A 15,918-nucleotide genomic window follows, 5' to 3' on the forward strand; every position below is an offset into this window, starting at 1 on the left:
GCACCCGGCGCTGTGCGGAGTGGGGGGGGGAAATTGCCCCCACCGCCTCATCCAATCAGCGGCCGGCGCTTGGTGGGTAGAGGGGGGGCGACTGATGACATCATCGTCCAATCCGAGCACGGGATAGGTGGAGAGGGAGAGAGAGAGAGAGAGAGAACGCGAGGCCACTCCTTTCTCCAATCGGCGCGCACCGCCGCGGAGGGGGCGTGGCGCGGCCATCATCCAATCGGCGGACGGGGCGGGGACAGGGGGCTCGGCTCTCATCCAATCGGCGCACCGGGTCTTGGTTGGGGGTGGCGCGGAGGAGCCGGTGACGTCATTCACTCAGCGCACGCGTGGGCGGCGGCGGCGGGCGCGAGCCCTGTGAGCAAAACAAGACTCCAGCAGGCAGCGGTCTGGGTGAGTTCTCCGCCGTTCCCTTTCAAACCGTGTGAAGAAATACAAGTTAAAAAGCATTTTTGCCGTCGGTGATGAAACCCCGGGGGGGGGGTCTTTTTAAATGTTTTCACCTCAACAGTTTTTTTCTCCCGTCAACCGATGGCGGCGACAACCTAACCTGCTGGGCCGATCCGGGTAGCCCATTGGCTGGCGGCCGCCCGCCTGCCAATCAAAGAGCCACGTGGGACCCGCCCCGCCCTCTGAGGCAGGTTTGGTTGCGCGGGGCGGAGGGGGTGGGGCCTGTGCCCACCTAGCCCACACACCTGGTGAGCCAAAGCCAAACAGGCAGCTTGGTGGCCATGGCCGGCCTAGTCTAGCAAACCGCCCCCTCTCGGGTGGCAGGGAAGGATAAATGGGCACGCATGCGGAGATTTGACCAAGGGGGCTGGGAGGGGGAAGCCACTCAGGAAATTAAATGCACAGCTTGTGGATCCCACGCGGCGCAGGAGGAGGACGTTCATCCCGTCGGGTCTGTGCCAACCCCGTGAGAGGGCGCCCTGTCTCGCCGCCTCCCCGCCGCCCTATCCCCATACCTATAGCCTGCACATCCCGGGACTCTTAACGGGCAATTTGGTGCGGCCGATCCACCTAATCGGCACAATTTTGAACTGTAGGAAACCAGAGCGCCCGGAGGAAGCCCACTTATTGTCACAAGTAGGCTTGTAATGAAGTTACTGTGAAAAGCCCCTAGTCGCCACAATCCGGCGCCTGTCCGGGTACACAGCGGGGGAGTTAAGAATGTCCAATTCACCTAACAGCACGGTGCACATTCTCCACGGACCGTCGCCAGAATCAATCCCGGGCCCGTCACCGTGCCGCATCTTTTTTTTAAATTTAGAGTGCCCAATTCATTTTTACAATTAAGGGGCAATTTAGCGTGGCCAATCCACCTAACGCTGCACACCTTTGGGTCGTGGGGGCGAAACCCACGCAAGCACGGAGAGAATGTGCAAACTCCACACGGACAGTGACCCAGAGCTGGGATCGAACCTGGGACCTCGGCGCTGTGAGGCAGCAGGGATAACCCACTGCGCCACCGTGCTGCCCTTAGCATCTGTATTTTTAAAAGATTAAAACATCGGGGAAGCTGGGCCGCGCAGTGATTAGCACGGCGCCGAGGTTCCAGGTTCGATCCCGGCTCTGGGTCACTGTCCATGTGGACTTTGCGCAGACTCAAAAACAGACCCACCACCCAAAGATGTGCAGGGTAGGTGGATTGGCCACGCTAAATTACGCCTTAATTGGATAAAAGGAATTGGGTACACTAAATCTATTTTTAAAAAACATAGGGGATGCGCTTTCGGTAGGTTTGTCATTTTCAGCCAACTTGTGCGGTGGCACTGCTTCCAGACTGACTTAAGGCCACAAGATAGAGGAGCAGAATTGGGTCACTCGGCCCATCGGGTCTGCTCCGCCATTCGATCATGGCTGATGCGTTCCTCGTCCCCATTCTCCTGCCTTTTCCCCTGATCCCCTTATTAATCAAGAACACCAGATTTGTGCTTGAGGTGCTGTTACCCACAGGGTTACAGACCAAGAGCTGGGGGGGGGGGTGGAACGAGGAGCGGGAGTAGACAATTTAGTGCCTCGAGCCTGCTCCACCGTTCAATACGATCGTGGCTAATCTCGTCATGGCCTCAATCCCACCGTCCTGCCTGTTCTCCGTAACCCTTCAACCCATTACTAATTAAAAACCTGTCTAACAAAGGGCGGCGCATGGCGCAGTGGTTAGCACTGCTGCCTACAGCACTGAGGACCCGGGTTCGAATCCAGGCCCTGGGTCACTGGCCGTGTGGAGTTTGCACATTCTCCCTGTGTTTGCGTGGATTTCGTTGCCACAACCCAAAGATGTGCAGGGTAGGTGGATTGCCCACGCTAAATTGCCCCTTAATTGGGAAAAAAAATAATGGGTACGCTAAATAAAATTTAAAAATCTGTCTGTCTCCTCAAATTTCCTCATTGTCCCAGCATCCACCACACTCTGGGGTAGCGAATTCCACAGATTCACAACTCCCTTTTAAATTTGCTACCTCTTATCCTGAGACTATGACTTCTCGTTCGAGAATGCCCCACAAGAGGAAGCATCTGCCCCACGTCTACTTTATCCATACCTTTTATATCTTGTGTATCTCAATTTGATCGCCCCTCATTCTTCTAAACTCTCATCTCTCTTCGTAAGATAAAGCCCTCGTCTCTGCTAGTTTTTTTCCTGTGCTTGGCTGTTCATGAACTCTGACTCTGCCTCCACACTGTGACCCATTCCCCCTGCCAAATTAGTTTAAAAACACACATCCCCGGCGAGGAAATTGGACCTATTTCAATTCTGGTGCGACCCATGTGACTCCTACAGGTCCCCAGAAATGGACCCAGTGTTCCAGGAAACTAAAGCCTTCCCTCCTACACCATCTCTTTAGCCGCGCATTGATCTGGTCTGTCCTCCTATCCCCACGCTCCCCAACACCTGGCACCGGTGTAATCTGGATTTTACAGCCATCTAGATCCTGCGGTGTCTTTCCACAGATGCCCGCTCGGGATGTCCCGAAGCACTTTGCCGCCGATGGAAATTGTGGCCGCCGTTCAAGTGGAGGCGGTGTGGCAGACATAGGAACAGCTTCTTCCCCACAGCTACTAGACTCCTCAACGACTCCCCCTCGGACTGATCTGTTCCCTGTAAGAGCACTATTCACGACGCCCTATGCTGCTCTTGCTCATGTATTTGCTTTCTTTGGCCGCTGGTTCCGCACTGTAACCAATTACGTATTTGTCGATGTACCATTTGTTAATGTTCTCTGTCGATTATTCTTTTGTCTACTGTGTATGTGCTGAGTACGTTCCCTTGGCAGCACAAAAATACTTTTCACTGTATTTCAGTACATGTGACAATAAATCGATCAATCAGCAGCAGGCCCCGCAAGCAGCAGAGTGGCAATGGACAGATTTAACCGTTGCAGTGTAGACTGAGCCCTAAATATTGTCCGGTGCATCAGCGGCAGCACCCCATACCATCTTTTGAAATAGTGCTGGAGGATCTTTTTAGATCTGATTCAGAGTGCAGTTAGGGCTTCATGGTGGTGCAGTGGTTAGCACTGCTGCCTCAAAGCGCCAAGGACCCAGGTTCAATTCTTGCCTTGGGTGACTGTGGAGTAAGACGTTTCACAGCACCAAGTTAAAGACCAACGGGTTTATTTGATATTACAAGCTTTCAGAGCGCAAGTGGAGGCAGGTTCACGATCACAGCTTATATAGGTAAAGGCACAATTGCAAGATAATTACAGATTGGAATGTGAAGAATGGTTGGAAGATGTGTGGAGTTTACAGGTTCTCCCTATGTCGACGCGTATTTCCTCCGGGTGCTCCGGTTTCCTGCAGTCCAAAGATGTGCAGGGTAGGTGGATTGGCCATGATAAAATTGCCCCTTAGTCTCCAGGGGTGTGTAGTTTGGGTAGGGTTGCGGGGATAGGCCGGGGTAGTGGGTCTAGGTAGGGTGTCCTTTCGGAGGGTTAGTGCAGACTCAATGGGTCGAATGGCCTCCGACTGCACTGTAGGGATTCTATGGTTCACTTGTCTGTGGGTTGGGACTTGAACGAGCGACTTCCTGGCTCGGAGGTCAAGAGTGCTGCGAAGCGCGAGGCAGAATTCTTTTTGTTTATGGAGACATCACCAAATCTTTAGTGGCAGAGAGTTGGTACCAGTCCAATGTGTTCGACCAAAGCCCAAAACGTATGGGACAGGACAGAACTTGTGCATGCAAAAAAAACAAACTCTCATCAGAAGTGTGCTAAAGTGGATCATACAGCAGAATTGTTTTGTACGTGTCCGCAGTCTTTTATTAATTTTTAAACGACCCTCCGATGCCAAACCCAATTCCTGCCCGTCGTGTACAAAACCAGATGACTGATTTCCCTGGGTGCCGATTCTATTTGAATTCTGACTGGTTTGAAAGCTGTTTGACCCTCGGAAGCCTATTACCGTGCAGAAATGAGCAGAATATGAAAGAGGGAGTGAGACCGTACTCTTTTTTTTTTAAATCCGCCTGCCCCGGAATGACTCTCTCCACTGCCGATATCGCCCCGCTTTCTGTGCCACTTCTGGTATTTGTGAACGGGGTTTTTGCTTTTCTCCTAGGCCTGATTGTCGATCGATGCCGTGTCCCCGTGATCATGAGTTGGGCACCGGAGGAATGGAAATCCGAGCTACCCAGCAGAGCCCTGCTGAAGATATCCGAGTACGAGAGCCAGCTGGAGAAACTGAAGAAAGAACGGCACCAGAAGCAGCTTCAACTGGATAGTTTAGAAGTCACGTTCCAGAAACAGAACCACAAGGTGATTCCTTCCTCCCGCCCCCCTCGCTCCGTCTCATGGCCTTTCGTTTTCGGCGAGCTGTTGTCGGGTGTGAGGGAAAGTGAGAATGGTGATGAGCCAGGTCCATCGGTTCACCTTCCTTCTACCGCCCCGCCCGTCGAGTGACCCAGCAATAATGGAGTGTGGAATTTTTTTTAAAAAAAAGAAAGATTTAAGTTGCTGGTTGAGGCAGTGAATGATGGGTATTAGAAATGTGTCACCTCTCGCATGAATCACCCATGGGGATTTACGCCAACAGCATCCCTCCAACGTGATTGAGATGTGTGACGGTGAGAGAAAAGACGTGGGAAGGAGAAAGAGGCGCTCTTATATATCATTCACCCCCCCCCCCCCCCCCATTAGCCTGTGGCCTCTGGATTACTAATCCAGTGACATTGCCTGTTCCCCCCCTCCATCTCCCCCAAAATACGCCCTGTTATGTGTATGTCACTGTTTGGGAATTAGAAGGTGAAGTTAAACGGCGTTTACATGGATCCTCGTGGCAGATACAACAGCTTGCGTTTGTGTAACGCCTCTAACACAGTAAAACAGCTTGACATTTCACATCTCAATCAGGCTAAAATTAACGCTGGGCAAAAGGAGGAGATTTACCAGGGGGTGACGAAAAGCATACTCAAATTGGAGGAGAGGTTTAGAATGGAGATTATGCGAATGTACGGATTCGGCACAGGAATAGGACACTCTGCTCCACAATTCAATAAGGTCATGGCTGACCGATTGTAACCTTCCGCTTACCCCCTTTCACCCTCTTGTTTTATCAAAGAATCTTATGTACCTCCACCGTAAAAATAATCAAAGACTTTGCTTCCGTTGACTTTTGAGAGATTAAATATTCTCCTCGGCTATGTCCTAAATGGATGAGCCCCTTATTTTTGAGCAGTGACACCCCAATTTTAGTTATTACTGCATGGGCGCCCTGAGTGGCGTTTGCCTGCTCTCCTGAGTGCATCACCTGCAACCTCCTGATTTTATTATGCCGCTTGTGTTATTTCTAAGCTCGAGGGCGAACGCAGCGAGAATGCAGCCTTGAGGAGAGAGACGCAGGGCCTGACGGAGGCCCGCAACAGCCAGGAGAAGGCGCAGCAGAGGCTGTGCCACGAGATCCAGGTGAAGGAGGCCCTGGTTTGCAGCCTGGAGGGGCAGCTGCTGGCCACCAAGAAACAGATCGACGGCCTGGAGCAAGAACTAAAGAGGTACCATCTCGGCGGGTACTGGGGTGGCCACCGAGTGGCTCAAAAATTGGATGAGGCGGGGCAAGGTTGGGGGTGGGAAGGGGAGCCTCCACGCGTGAATGTGGGCGACGTGAATGTTGGCCTTTAAATGGTGTGCAGACGTCTGTACCATTATTATTTAACGCAGCAGTGAGTCAGGTGAGTGGAGATGGAGTGTGCGCAGTATTTGTTGCCTGGGGTTCAGCTGTTGTGCTGTTGATTTGTAATTGTTCTGGTGACAGGAGAATATTTAGTCAAGGATGAGAAATTGAAAACATCTCGACCTTCGATCTCGCTATCTTTCTCTTTCTCCCTGTTGCGATTTATCTTGCGTTTCCTGCTGCTGTTGGTGCTACTCTGTGCAGCTTTGGCTTTTTGTTCTATCGCAACTGCGGACTCGTCCGCTCCCGATTGCTCTTAACCCATTCATTGCCAGGACCGCAGAGTCTGCTGGGCTCCTCTCCTCCTCTCTCTCAGCCTCTTCTTCCTGCTTTTTGAAGCTGCCAGGGACCGGTGTCCCCCTCATCGCATTGGTTTCTTCTTTCCCCCTTCACCTCTGCTCTGTCCAACCTCGGTGCTGCGCCCCTTGCACCCACCGGCTGTACTCCTTCATCCCGGTCTCTCGCTCTTAGTAATTTTAAGGTTGTTTGGTTTATTTTTCAAACGGGAAAGGCATCTTAACACACAGTAAAACCGTGGAATGATTTCAGGCTGGAAGCTGAGCTTGAGCGGAGTCGAAGATCCTCAACCCCTGCAGAATGCCAGTTCCACCTTACTCCGGCTAAGACCTACGCTGGGTGTACCACGCTCAGCAGCGCAAATGAGGGTAAGTTTTAACAGCTGAAGACCGGCGAACCTGTTTGCGGTGTTTTTTTTAAGCTTCTGCTGTGATCTTGAGACATCCAGTTACCCCGACGGAGGTACCCGGCCAGGACGTCATCTTTCCGAAGGGAATTGTCCGAAGAGAGAGGTTTCCAGGACTGCGTGAGGGGGGACGCGCACGCTATTCGCCATCCCAAAATTGCGCTTCAACTCTGACCTTACCTGGTTCATTGAGCCAACGTTCTCCTCGTGTTAGTTCTTCAAAATTTCTCACTAGTGTCTTTTCTATGGATCTGACCCAACCCTACCTCTTGTAGGACGACTGCTTCCAGGGGACAGAGAAGATAATCCTTCCATCAGTTGCGACGGGATTCAGATCCCTTTTCAAGCCCTGCGTTGGCTAGAAAAAAATTAGTTCTAATTGTAACTTTTTAAATCCTCTTTATCCAGTCCCCATAAGCACCAGACGAGCTAAAACCAACTTTGTCTTTAAGCCACGGGTAAGGAGTACCACGCGTTCCTTCACAGGGTGGCCTATATGTATGTCAAGGGGTTAAAAGTTTCCGTCTGGCAGACGTTAGAGAGATAGGGAGTGTTGATGGGGCAGGAGGAGGTTACAGTGATAGGGAGGGTTGTAGGGGCTGGAGGAGGTTACAGAGATAGGGTTGTAGGGGCTGGAGGAGGTTACAGAGATAGGGAGGGTTGTAGGGGCTGGAGGAGGTTACAGAGATGGGGAGGGTTGTAGGGGCTGGAGGAGGTCACAGAGATAGGGAGGGTTGTAGGGGCTGGAGGAGGTTACAGAGATAGGGAAGGTTGTAGGGGAGGGAGGAGGTTACAGAGATAGGGAGGGGTGTAGGTGCTGGAGGAGTTCACAGATAGGGAGCGTTGTAGGGGCTGGAGGAGGTTGCAGAGATAGGGAGGGATGTAGGGACTGGAGGTTACAGAGATAGGGAGGGAGGAGGTTACCGAGATAGGGAAGGTTGTGGGGGAGGGAGGAGGTTACAGAGATAGGGAGGGTTGTAGGGGCTGGAGGAGGCTACTGAGATAGGGAGGGTTGTAGGGGCTGGAGGAGGTTACCGAGATGGGGAGGGTTGTCGGGGCTGGAGGAGGTTACAGAGATAGGGTTGTAGGGGCTGGAGGAGGTTACAGAGATAGTGAGGGTTGTAGGGGCTGGAGGAGGTTATAGCGGTAGGGAGGGTTGTAGGGGCTGGAGTCAGTCGGTGACACAGGTAGGGAGGAGTGAGGCTATGAATGGCTTGCAAAACCAGGAAGAGAATTTCAAAATCAGGGCATTCCAGGACACAAAAGCAATGTAGCGAGCAGAGGGGTAATTTCTACATGTTGGGTTCAGTACGAGGTGAAGACCAAGAGTTTAAAAACCCCGGAGAGGGAAAGAGGACATTTCTGCTTGGTACTCCATGATTTGCCCGGGTCGAGGCAGTGGTTCTCTCGTCTTCTTTCCAACTCCCCAGCTCCAACAATCAGAATTCAAAATCCTAGCCCCAACTCTGCAACCTTTGACTTGCTGTCTCGGTGTACAAACAAAGGAAAAAAAAAAAAACTGGTACAGTGGGTTAAACATACGCACTGGCTGCTCATTATACCTTTAACCCACACCCTGGCTGTTGAGAAATGCAAGACGTGGTGTGTTAACCAGGAAATTAGCTTTGTAGAAAATACTGGTAGTGTCCAGCAGGTGTGGAGGTAGAGTTGTATGTTTCAGAGGCAATAGGGATGCTTTCCCTCCTAAAGCGTTCTTTCCAGTATCTTTATGAAGATGCCGTTTTAATTTTGTTTCTGGGAGACCAGTGTGCTGCTGTGGTACCTCCTGGTGTATGAACCGCTGAATCAGCTTTCACACCTCAACAGCAGACTGTCTAACAGCCCTTGGAAGAACTGCCCCTGACAGGGGTGGGAGAGCTGGAATTACCGGTGTGAATGTCAGGGGCTGGCTTCAGATTGACTTTGTAAAAAAAAAAGATAATTCACTGACTCGAGATATGGGTGCTGCTGTCTTGAAACCCCCCCCCCATTGTGGCGAAGGCGCTCTCGCTGTGCCGCTTGGGTAGGGAGCCCGATAGGGTTTTGCCCCAGCGGCAACGGCTGGCGTTCCCGTGCTCCTGCGTGTCTCGCCCTTGCGTGCTGGATGTTGCGGGGTTTCAGGCTGCGATTCCCAAAATACCGCTGCAAATTGTGATGTTTGCCACTCCCGTTTTCCGATCCGTAGGTTCGAAATGGGACGAGCTGCAAGAAAGGTACAACCGGGAGGTGGAGGAGAAGAAGAGACTAGCCTCTGAAGTGAAAACTCTGAAGCTGCAGGTCAGTCTGATCTGGAGGTGGGGGGTGGCACTGTAATCTAATATAGCATTCGGTTCTCGTGCTGACAGACCAGACCATAGTGAGAAATTGCAGACGGTATTATTAACACCCCCCCCCCCCATTATGTCGAGTTTCATTTCAGTCCCCCTGAACTGAGAAAGCAGGTCAGAAATTTCAGAGATGTGAGGGAGGTCCACCGATGCTGTTCCCGCTTTTCCTTCACTGTTTGAGGAATGGTTTTCACTCTTGTCCACTGTCTACTCTTCAGACCCCCTGCCCCCGCCCAATCAGTTTCTCTGCTCCTTACGTCTGCGTGTGCTGCATCTTCTTCAGCACCTTGTGTTATGGGCCAGGGTTTACAAAACTCCAAAGTATATCATGGAGTTCCCCTGACCTACAACTGTTTATCGGTTTTGGTTACGATGAGCACAAGGACCTGCCTTTCAGGTGTTAGTCAACACAACAGAGGCCTTAAGCACGTTTAATAAAAAACAAAGTTTATTCTACGAATTTAGTTAACATTTTTATAAACACACACGGTAAGCATTTCTATCAACTACCAACATAAATATCCCACACAGCTACAGTACTCTATATATAACCCTTAATGTATTCCCCCTTTAACTGTTCCAATTCAATAACAAAATCCATAAACCAGAAAACTCTTTTCAAAGGTGTGGCCCAGCACACCGCATTCAAGACCTGGTTTAGATGTTCTTGTGTCCTTTTCAAAACGGCAGGTTTGAATTCCTTCCGGAGAGCAATTGTTTCTTTTAAGTTATCAAGTAATCTGGAAACAGCTTTTAAACTATAGGTAGAGGGACACTCCACGCTACTTGTCTGTCTGAATTACAGCAGCCAAATGTGAAAACGAAAGCAAAACACTCAGAGCCACAAAACAGCCCCAAACCAAAGCAAAAGCAACTCCCAAAGCCACAGCCCAGCTCCACCCACACAATGACATCACTGAAGCCATGAGATAAGACAAAACGTTTCTTAAAGGGACACTCGCCATGACACAGCTTTGTGTGCGCGTTTGGGTTTGGTGGGTTTAAAGGTTGAGGATGATCCTCGTAATTCATGCATAGAAATTGGCCGAGGAAATTTTGTCCCTGACGAGGACACGATGCTGCTTGGCTATGATGCATTCCACAGTGGAATAACCAGTCAACACCCATTGTGGAGACTGGGAAATATACTGCAGGGCTCCTATTGACATGAGCCCCTCAAGTCAGCACCTTCAGGCTGGGGTAGAGAAGGTTCCCTCAGTCTCCTGTTGCAGCAGAAGGCACGGTTGTTCACTCTGAATGTTCTTCGGCCCAAGGTTCAACAGTTGCAATTCAGCAGCAACAAGAGCCACCGCGAAAGTGCTCCGCAGCAGATTCGAGCCTCCACGCTTTCCTGGCAGACGGAGAAATTGCCCACCCGTGTGCCTGAGAGTCCCGGCGGGCGAGTGCCGCCTTCCTCCGTATTCCCGTGGGAGCCGCCGCGAACGCCTCCATACTGCAATTCCAAAAGCCCGCAGCAGACTGACAACAAAACCAGTCACCTTGGACCGGAGTCCGGGGGCGGCCAACCCGGCCAGCGCCAGGAGCCCGGAAATTCCCAACTGCAGGAATTGAGGGACGAAAACCGAGGTATGTGTGACGCTCCCCTGCTTTATTGCGTTGTCATTCGGATTCCCACTGTCCTCTTCACCTCGCAGGTTCCGCCCACGCTGCTGCTCAGGCAGTCGGGGGAGGCATCCATAACCTGCGAGGTGCACGAAGAGACTCCCGAGATTGTAGAAACCTGGCACCTAGAAGGGGCTCAGCCCCGCAGTTTAAAAACAGAATGTTCTGGAAAACGCTTAGCAGGCCTGGCAGCACTGACCGAGAGAGAGAGAGAGAAAGAAAAACGGGTTAACGCTGACAGTGCAATGCCTTTTCCTGAGGAAGTTTCGACCTAATGGTTTAGAAGCGAGTTCAGAACCCGGTGTGTGTACTGCGCGTATTGCCGTATTTGTGCGAAGCTGGAGTTGAGAGAATTCATATGATACTTTGCAGAGATGCGGATTGAAGTAAAAGACGGAAGCTGAGGAAATATTGGTTGTCTTAAATTTGAGTGTGGTGAACATAATGTTTTAACGAAAGCAAAGGTGTGATAGTGGTCACAGGGGCAATAAAGCCAAAAGGCTTTCGATAAGCTGCCGCGATAAGGTCAGCAGGCAAGATAAAGGCTCATGGAGCAACATGACTAGAGGATTAATGAGCGCGCAGTAAGCAACGGGTAGGCATAAATGGGGCATTTTCAAGTTGGCAGGCTTTGACACGTGGAGCGCTGCGAGGCTCACCGCCAGGGCCTTGGCTGTTTACAATCTATATTGGTGACTTAGACGAAGAGAGCAAGATTAATGTATCTTACGTTTACTGATGATACAGAACTAGATGGACAAATGAGCTCCAGGGAAGACACAGAGACAGGTTAAGTGAGTGAGCCGCAAGATGGCAGGTGGAGTATAATGTGGGGAACGTGCAAAGTTATTCATTAGGGTTGTAAGAAAAGCAGAATTTTTTTCTTTTAAAAGGTGTGAAACTTGCAAGTGATGTTCAGGGAGATTTGGGTGAGCTCGTCTAACGAATGCAGCCTTAGCATAACGGGCACACCAGCAAATAGGAAGGCGAGCGGCAAGTCGGCCTTTATTGCAAGGGGATTGGCGGAGAGGTCTTGCCACAGTTGTACAGTTGTTTTGCTGGGACCACATCTGGAATACTGGACGCAGCTTTGGTCTCCACACCTGAAGAAAAGATGTACCTGCATCGGGGGTGGCAGGGCGAAGGTTCAGAGGGTTGGTCCCTCGGTGAGCGCGTTGTCCTACGATGAGAGGCGGTGTAAATTGCCCCTACATTCTCTGGGAGAAGAATAAGAGGCGATGTGATGTCCTCAGTGTACAAGATTCCAAAAGGGGCTTAACCAGGGTGGATACCGAGAGTTTTTTTTTCCCTGGCTGAGGAATCTAGAACTGGGGCACACCCGGAAATGGCGGGAGGGACACGTAATTTAGGACGGAGAGGAGGATTTCTTCTGTGGTTTGTGAATCTTAGGAATGCTCTCCTCCAGAGAGTGATGGGTGCTCCATTGGTGAATATATTTAAGGCCAAGGTGGACAGATCTTTGCCCTCAGCGAATCGAGGGATATGGGGGCAGGTGGGCAAGTGAAGTTGAAGCCCAGGAGCAGCCACATTTTGTAATGAACACTGAGTAGCGAAGCTGGCTCGACGGTCTATATGGCCGTCTCCTGCTCCAGTCTGTCATCTTGTGAAGTTTAAGTTAATTTTTCTTGGAATGTGAAAATAGAATGCAGGTAGGCTTCAGATGATGCACAATCTCTTCTACAGATCCCTTGTTGTTTTGCAGTGTGAAAGACCTTACAGAGTGTGATTATTTTTTTTTAAAAACGTTCTTTGCCTTTTCTCTCAATTGTTCCAGTGCTGCAGTGCACGATGTCCGAGCTGGAGGTCTGGGTTCAGTCGCAGGAGAAAGAGATTAAAAATCACCTGAACAAGCTGCAGGAAGTGCAGTCGCTGCTGGAGAAATCCAAAGCAGAGCTGGCGATGAAAGAGCAAGCTCTGACTAAGAGCAGGGATGACCTAACTAAAGCAACCGTGCAGCAGGAGCAGACCAGCAACAAGGTTTGGACCCCGTCCCCGTCCCCGTCCCCATGATCTCTGAGCACAATCCCGTTCGTATAAAGCACAAGGGGGCTGGTGCGAATGGGTGATTTACAGCATTAGATGTTGGGCTTCAATCTCTGGGATCGCTATTCAACGGCAGTTTATATTCAATGGGATAAAAATCTTCCCTCCCTGTCCCCTCCATTTATTGCTGCAGGAGTTCATTACAAAATGAGCTTGGCACAGCCTCGACGCAGTTACTCGTGATGGTAGAGACAGGCGTCAGCTGTTGGTTGACGTGTCCCTTCGTTTAAACTAAGTTGGCGATCTCGGTAGGCGAAGCCACCGGAAAGGTAATTGCAAAGTGTGGAGCTTTACTCTGTATCTAATCCCGTGCTGTACCTGTCGTGGGGGTGTTTGATGGGGACAGTGTAGAGGGAGCTTTACTCTGTATCTAAGCCCATGCTGTACCTGTCGTGGGAGTGTTTGATGGGGGCAGTGTAGAGGGAGCTTTACTCTGTATCTAACCCCGTGCTGTACCTGTCCTGGGAGTGTTTGATGGGGACAGTGTAGAGGGAGCTTTACTCTGTATCTAACCCCGTGCTGTACCTGTCCTGGGAGTGTTTGATGGGGACAATGTAGAGGGAGCTTTACTCTGCATCTAACCCCGTGCTGTACCTGTCCTGGGAGTGTTTGATGGGGACAGTGTAGAGGGAGCTTTACTCTGTATCTAACCCCGTGCTGTACCTGTCCTGGGAGTGTTTGATGGGGACAGTGTAGAGGGAGCTTTACTCTGTATCTAACCCCGTGCTGTACCTGTCCTGGGAGTATTTGATGGGGACTGTGTAGAGGGAGCTTTACTCTGTATCTAACCCCGTGATGTACCTGTCCTGGGAGTGTTTGATGGGGACAGTGTAGAGGGAGCTTTACTCTGTATCTAACCCCGTGCTGTACCTGTCCTGGGAGTGTTTGATGGGGACAGTGTAGAGGGAGCTTTACTCTGTATCTAACCCCGTGCTATACCTGTCTGGGTGTGTTTGATTGGGACAGCGTAGGGGGAGCTTTACTCTGTATCTAACCCCGTGCTGTACCTGTCCTGGGAGTGTTTGATGGGGACGGTGTAGAGGGAGCTTTAATCTGTATCTAACCCCGTGCTGTACCTGTCCTGGGAGTGTTTGATGGGGACAGTTTAGAGGGAGCTTTACTCTCTATCTAACCCTGTGCTGTACCTGTCCTGGGAGTGTTTGATGGGGACTGTTTAGAGGGAGCTTTACTCTGTATCTAACCCCGTGCTGTACCTGTCCTGGGAGTGTTTGATGGACAGTGTAGAGGGAGCTTTACTCTGTATCTAACCCGTGCTGTACCTGTCCTGGGAGTGTTTGATGGGGACAGTGTAGAGGGAGCTTTACTCTCTATCTAACCCTGTGCTGTACCTGTCCTGGGAGTGTTTGATGGGGACAGTGTAGAGGGAGCTTTACTCTGTATCTAACCCCGTGCTGTACCTGTCCTGGGAGTGTTTGATGGGGACAGTGTAGAGTGAGCTTTACTCTGTATCTAACCCCGTGCTGTACCTGTCCTGGGAGTGTTTGATGGGGACAGTGTAGAGGGAGCTTTACTCTGTATCTAACCCTGTGCTGTACCTGTCCTGGGAGTGTTTGATGGGGACAGTGTAGAGGGAGCTTTACTCTGTATCTAACCCCGTGCTGTACCTGTCCTGGGAGTGTTTGATGGGGACAGTGTAGAGGGAGCTTTACTCTGTATCTAACCCTGTGCTGTACCTGTCCTGGGAGTGTTTGATGGGGACAGTGTAGAGGGAGCTTTACTCTGTATCTAACCCCGTGCTGTATCTGTCCTGGGAGTGTTTGATGGGGACAGTGTAGAGGGAGCTTTAGTCTGTATCTAACCTCGTGCTGTACCTGTCCTGGGAGCATTATTATTAAAAATTATGTTCTGATGTGACAAATATAGGGTTCTGATGTTCGTGATTTATTTTTATTGCTAGTGTTCACTTCTGGAGCAGAAGCTGAAGCAGGTTTCCGAGGACCTGAACTGTCAAAGGCAGAATGCAGAAAGTGTCCGACGCCTGATGGAGCAAAAATCTAAGGAGAAGGAGAAAGAATACCAGCAGGTGAGGGGGGGGGGGGGCGGTCGCTAGCACAAATGCATTCACTAATCCTTCCGTTGCTGACCACTCTCTTGCAGTGCACTGCAATTGTCACCACTTTGCGAGCTCTTCGTTTCGCTCCAGTACATCCATTTTAAGTTGAGAGCCAGTGCTGTCTCGCTCGGGTTCAGGAGCTGGCTCCCGGACTGCGGTTGGGTTTTCTCACAACGGAATGTTCTCAGTGGTACACGGCCTGTGGGGACGTGTACTCTGGACTGCTGTCTGAAGTGTAGTAAATGCCTCATCAATGCTGGCAGCTTGCCCGCTCGGGTGACCCGCACTGGAGTTTGCCTCCCGTGATCGGGTGCACCGTTCATGCCTCACACCTATTCTGTTGCTTGGTGTCAATTGCAGAAATGTTAACAGGCGAATGACCACGCAAAGGTGTCTTTGTGGTTTTCCCCCCCTCGCTGATTTTGTAGGAGCTGTCGGACCAGCAACGTGAGTACCGGAACCTGGAACATCAGTGCAAGCAAGAGAAAAACCAACTAAACCAGGAGATCCAGAAGCTCAAGTCCGAACACCTGGCTTTGCAGTCTGCAATCGACAAAGTAAGTGAAGCTAAGGTGACTGAAATCGCACAGCGGGCGGATTGATTCTCAGGCGGCGTTGAAAGAAGGAGCTTCGTGATCCGGGTCACTTTTTTTTTCTAAATGAGTGAGTCAGTCTCTTAAAGTGGAACTTCGCAGTCAGCGCAACAGAAGGGGCATTCATTCAACTGGTTGTGGGATTTTTGTGTCTCTTCGCTGAGTTTGAGGGGAAGCTCAGAAGGATATTCTGTTATGTTCATTCGGGAAAAAACCTGGGGGCGGTGCGGTGGTTGACACTGCGGCCTCATGGCGCCGAGGACCCGGGTTCAATCCCGGCTCTGGGTCACTGTCCGTGTGGAGTTTGCACATTCTCCCTGAGTCTGCGTGGGTTTCGCTCCCACAACCCAAAGATGTGCAGGG

General features: G+C 50.9%; 1 protein-coding gene across 1 annotated transcript in view; it reads left to right on the top strand.

The window, feature by feature from the left end:
* Positions 1 to 334: 334 nt before the first annotated feature.
* Positions 335 to 15,918, top strand: part of LOC140399888 (uncharacterized) — a 35,336-nt gene continuing 19,752 nt past the window's right edge. The window contains exons 1-9 of the mRNA XM_072489360.1: positions 335 to 399; positions 4,564 to 4,760; positions 5,796 to 5,992; positions 6,721 to 6,836; positions 9,060 to 9,151; positions 10,476 to 10,788; positions 12,620 to 12,822; positions 14,807 to 14,932; positions 15,391 to 15,519. Of these exons, the coding sequence (XP_072345461.1) occupies positions 4,599 to 4,760; positions 5,796 to 5,992; positions 6,721 to 6,836; positions 9,060 to 9,151; positions 10,476 to 10,788; positions 12,620 to 12,822; positions 14,807 to 14,932; positions 15,391 to 15,519 (1,338 nt within the window). The 5' untranslated portion in view covers positions 335 to 399; positions 4,564 to 4,598. The remainder of the gene's footprint in view (positions 400 to 4,563; positions 4,761 to 5,795; positions 5,993 to 6,720; positions 6,837 to 9,059; positions 9,152 to 10,475; positions 10,789 to 12,619; positions 12,823 to 14,806; positions 14,933 to 15,390; positions 15,520 to 15,918) is intronic.

Source organism: Scyliorhinus torazame, chromosome 24 (genome assembly GCF_047496885.1).
Source record: "Scyliorhinus torazame isolate Kashiwa2021f chromosome 24, sScyTor2.1, whole genome shotgun sequence".
Lineage (NCBI taxonomy): Eukaryota > Metazoa > Chordata > Chondrichthyes > Carcharhiniformes > Scyliorhinidae > Scyliorhinus > Scyliorhinus torazame.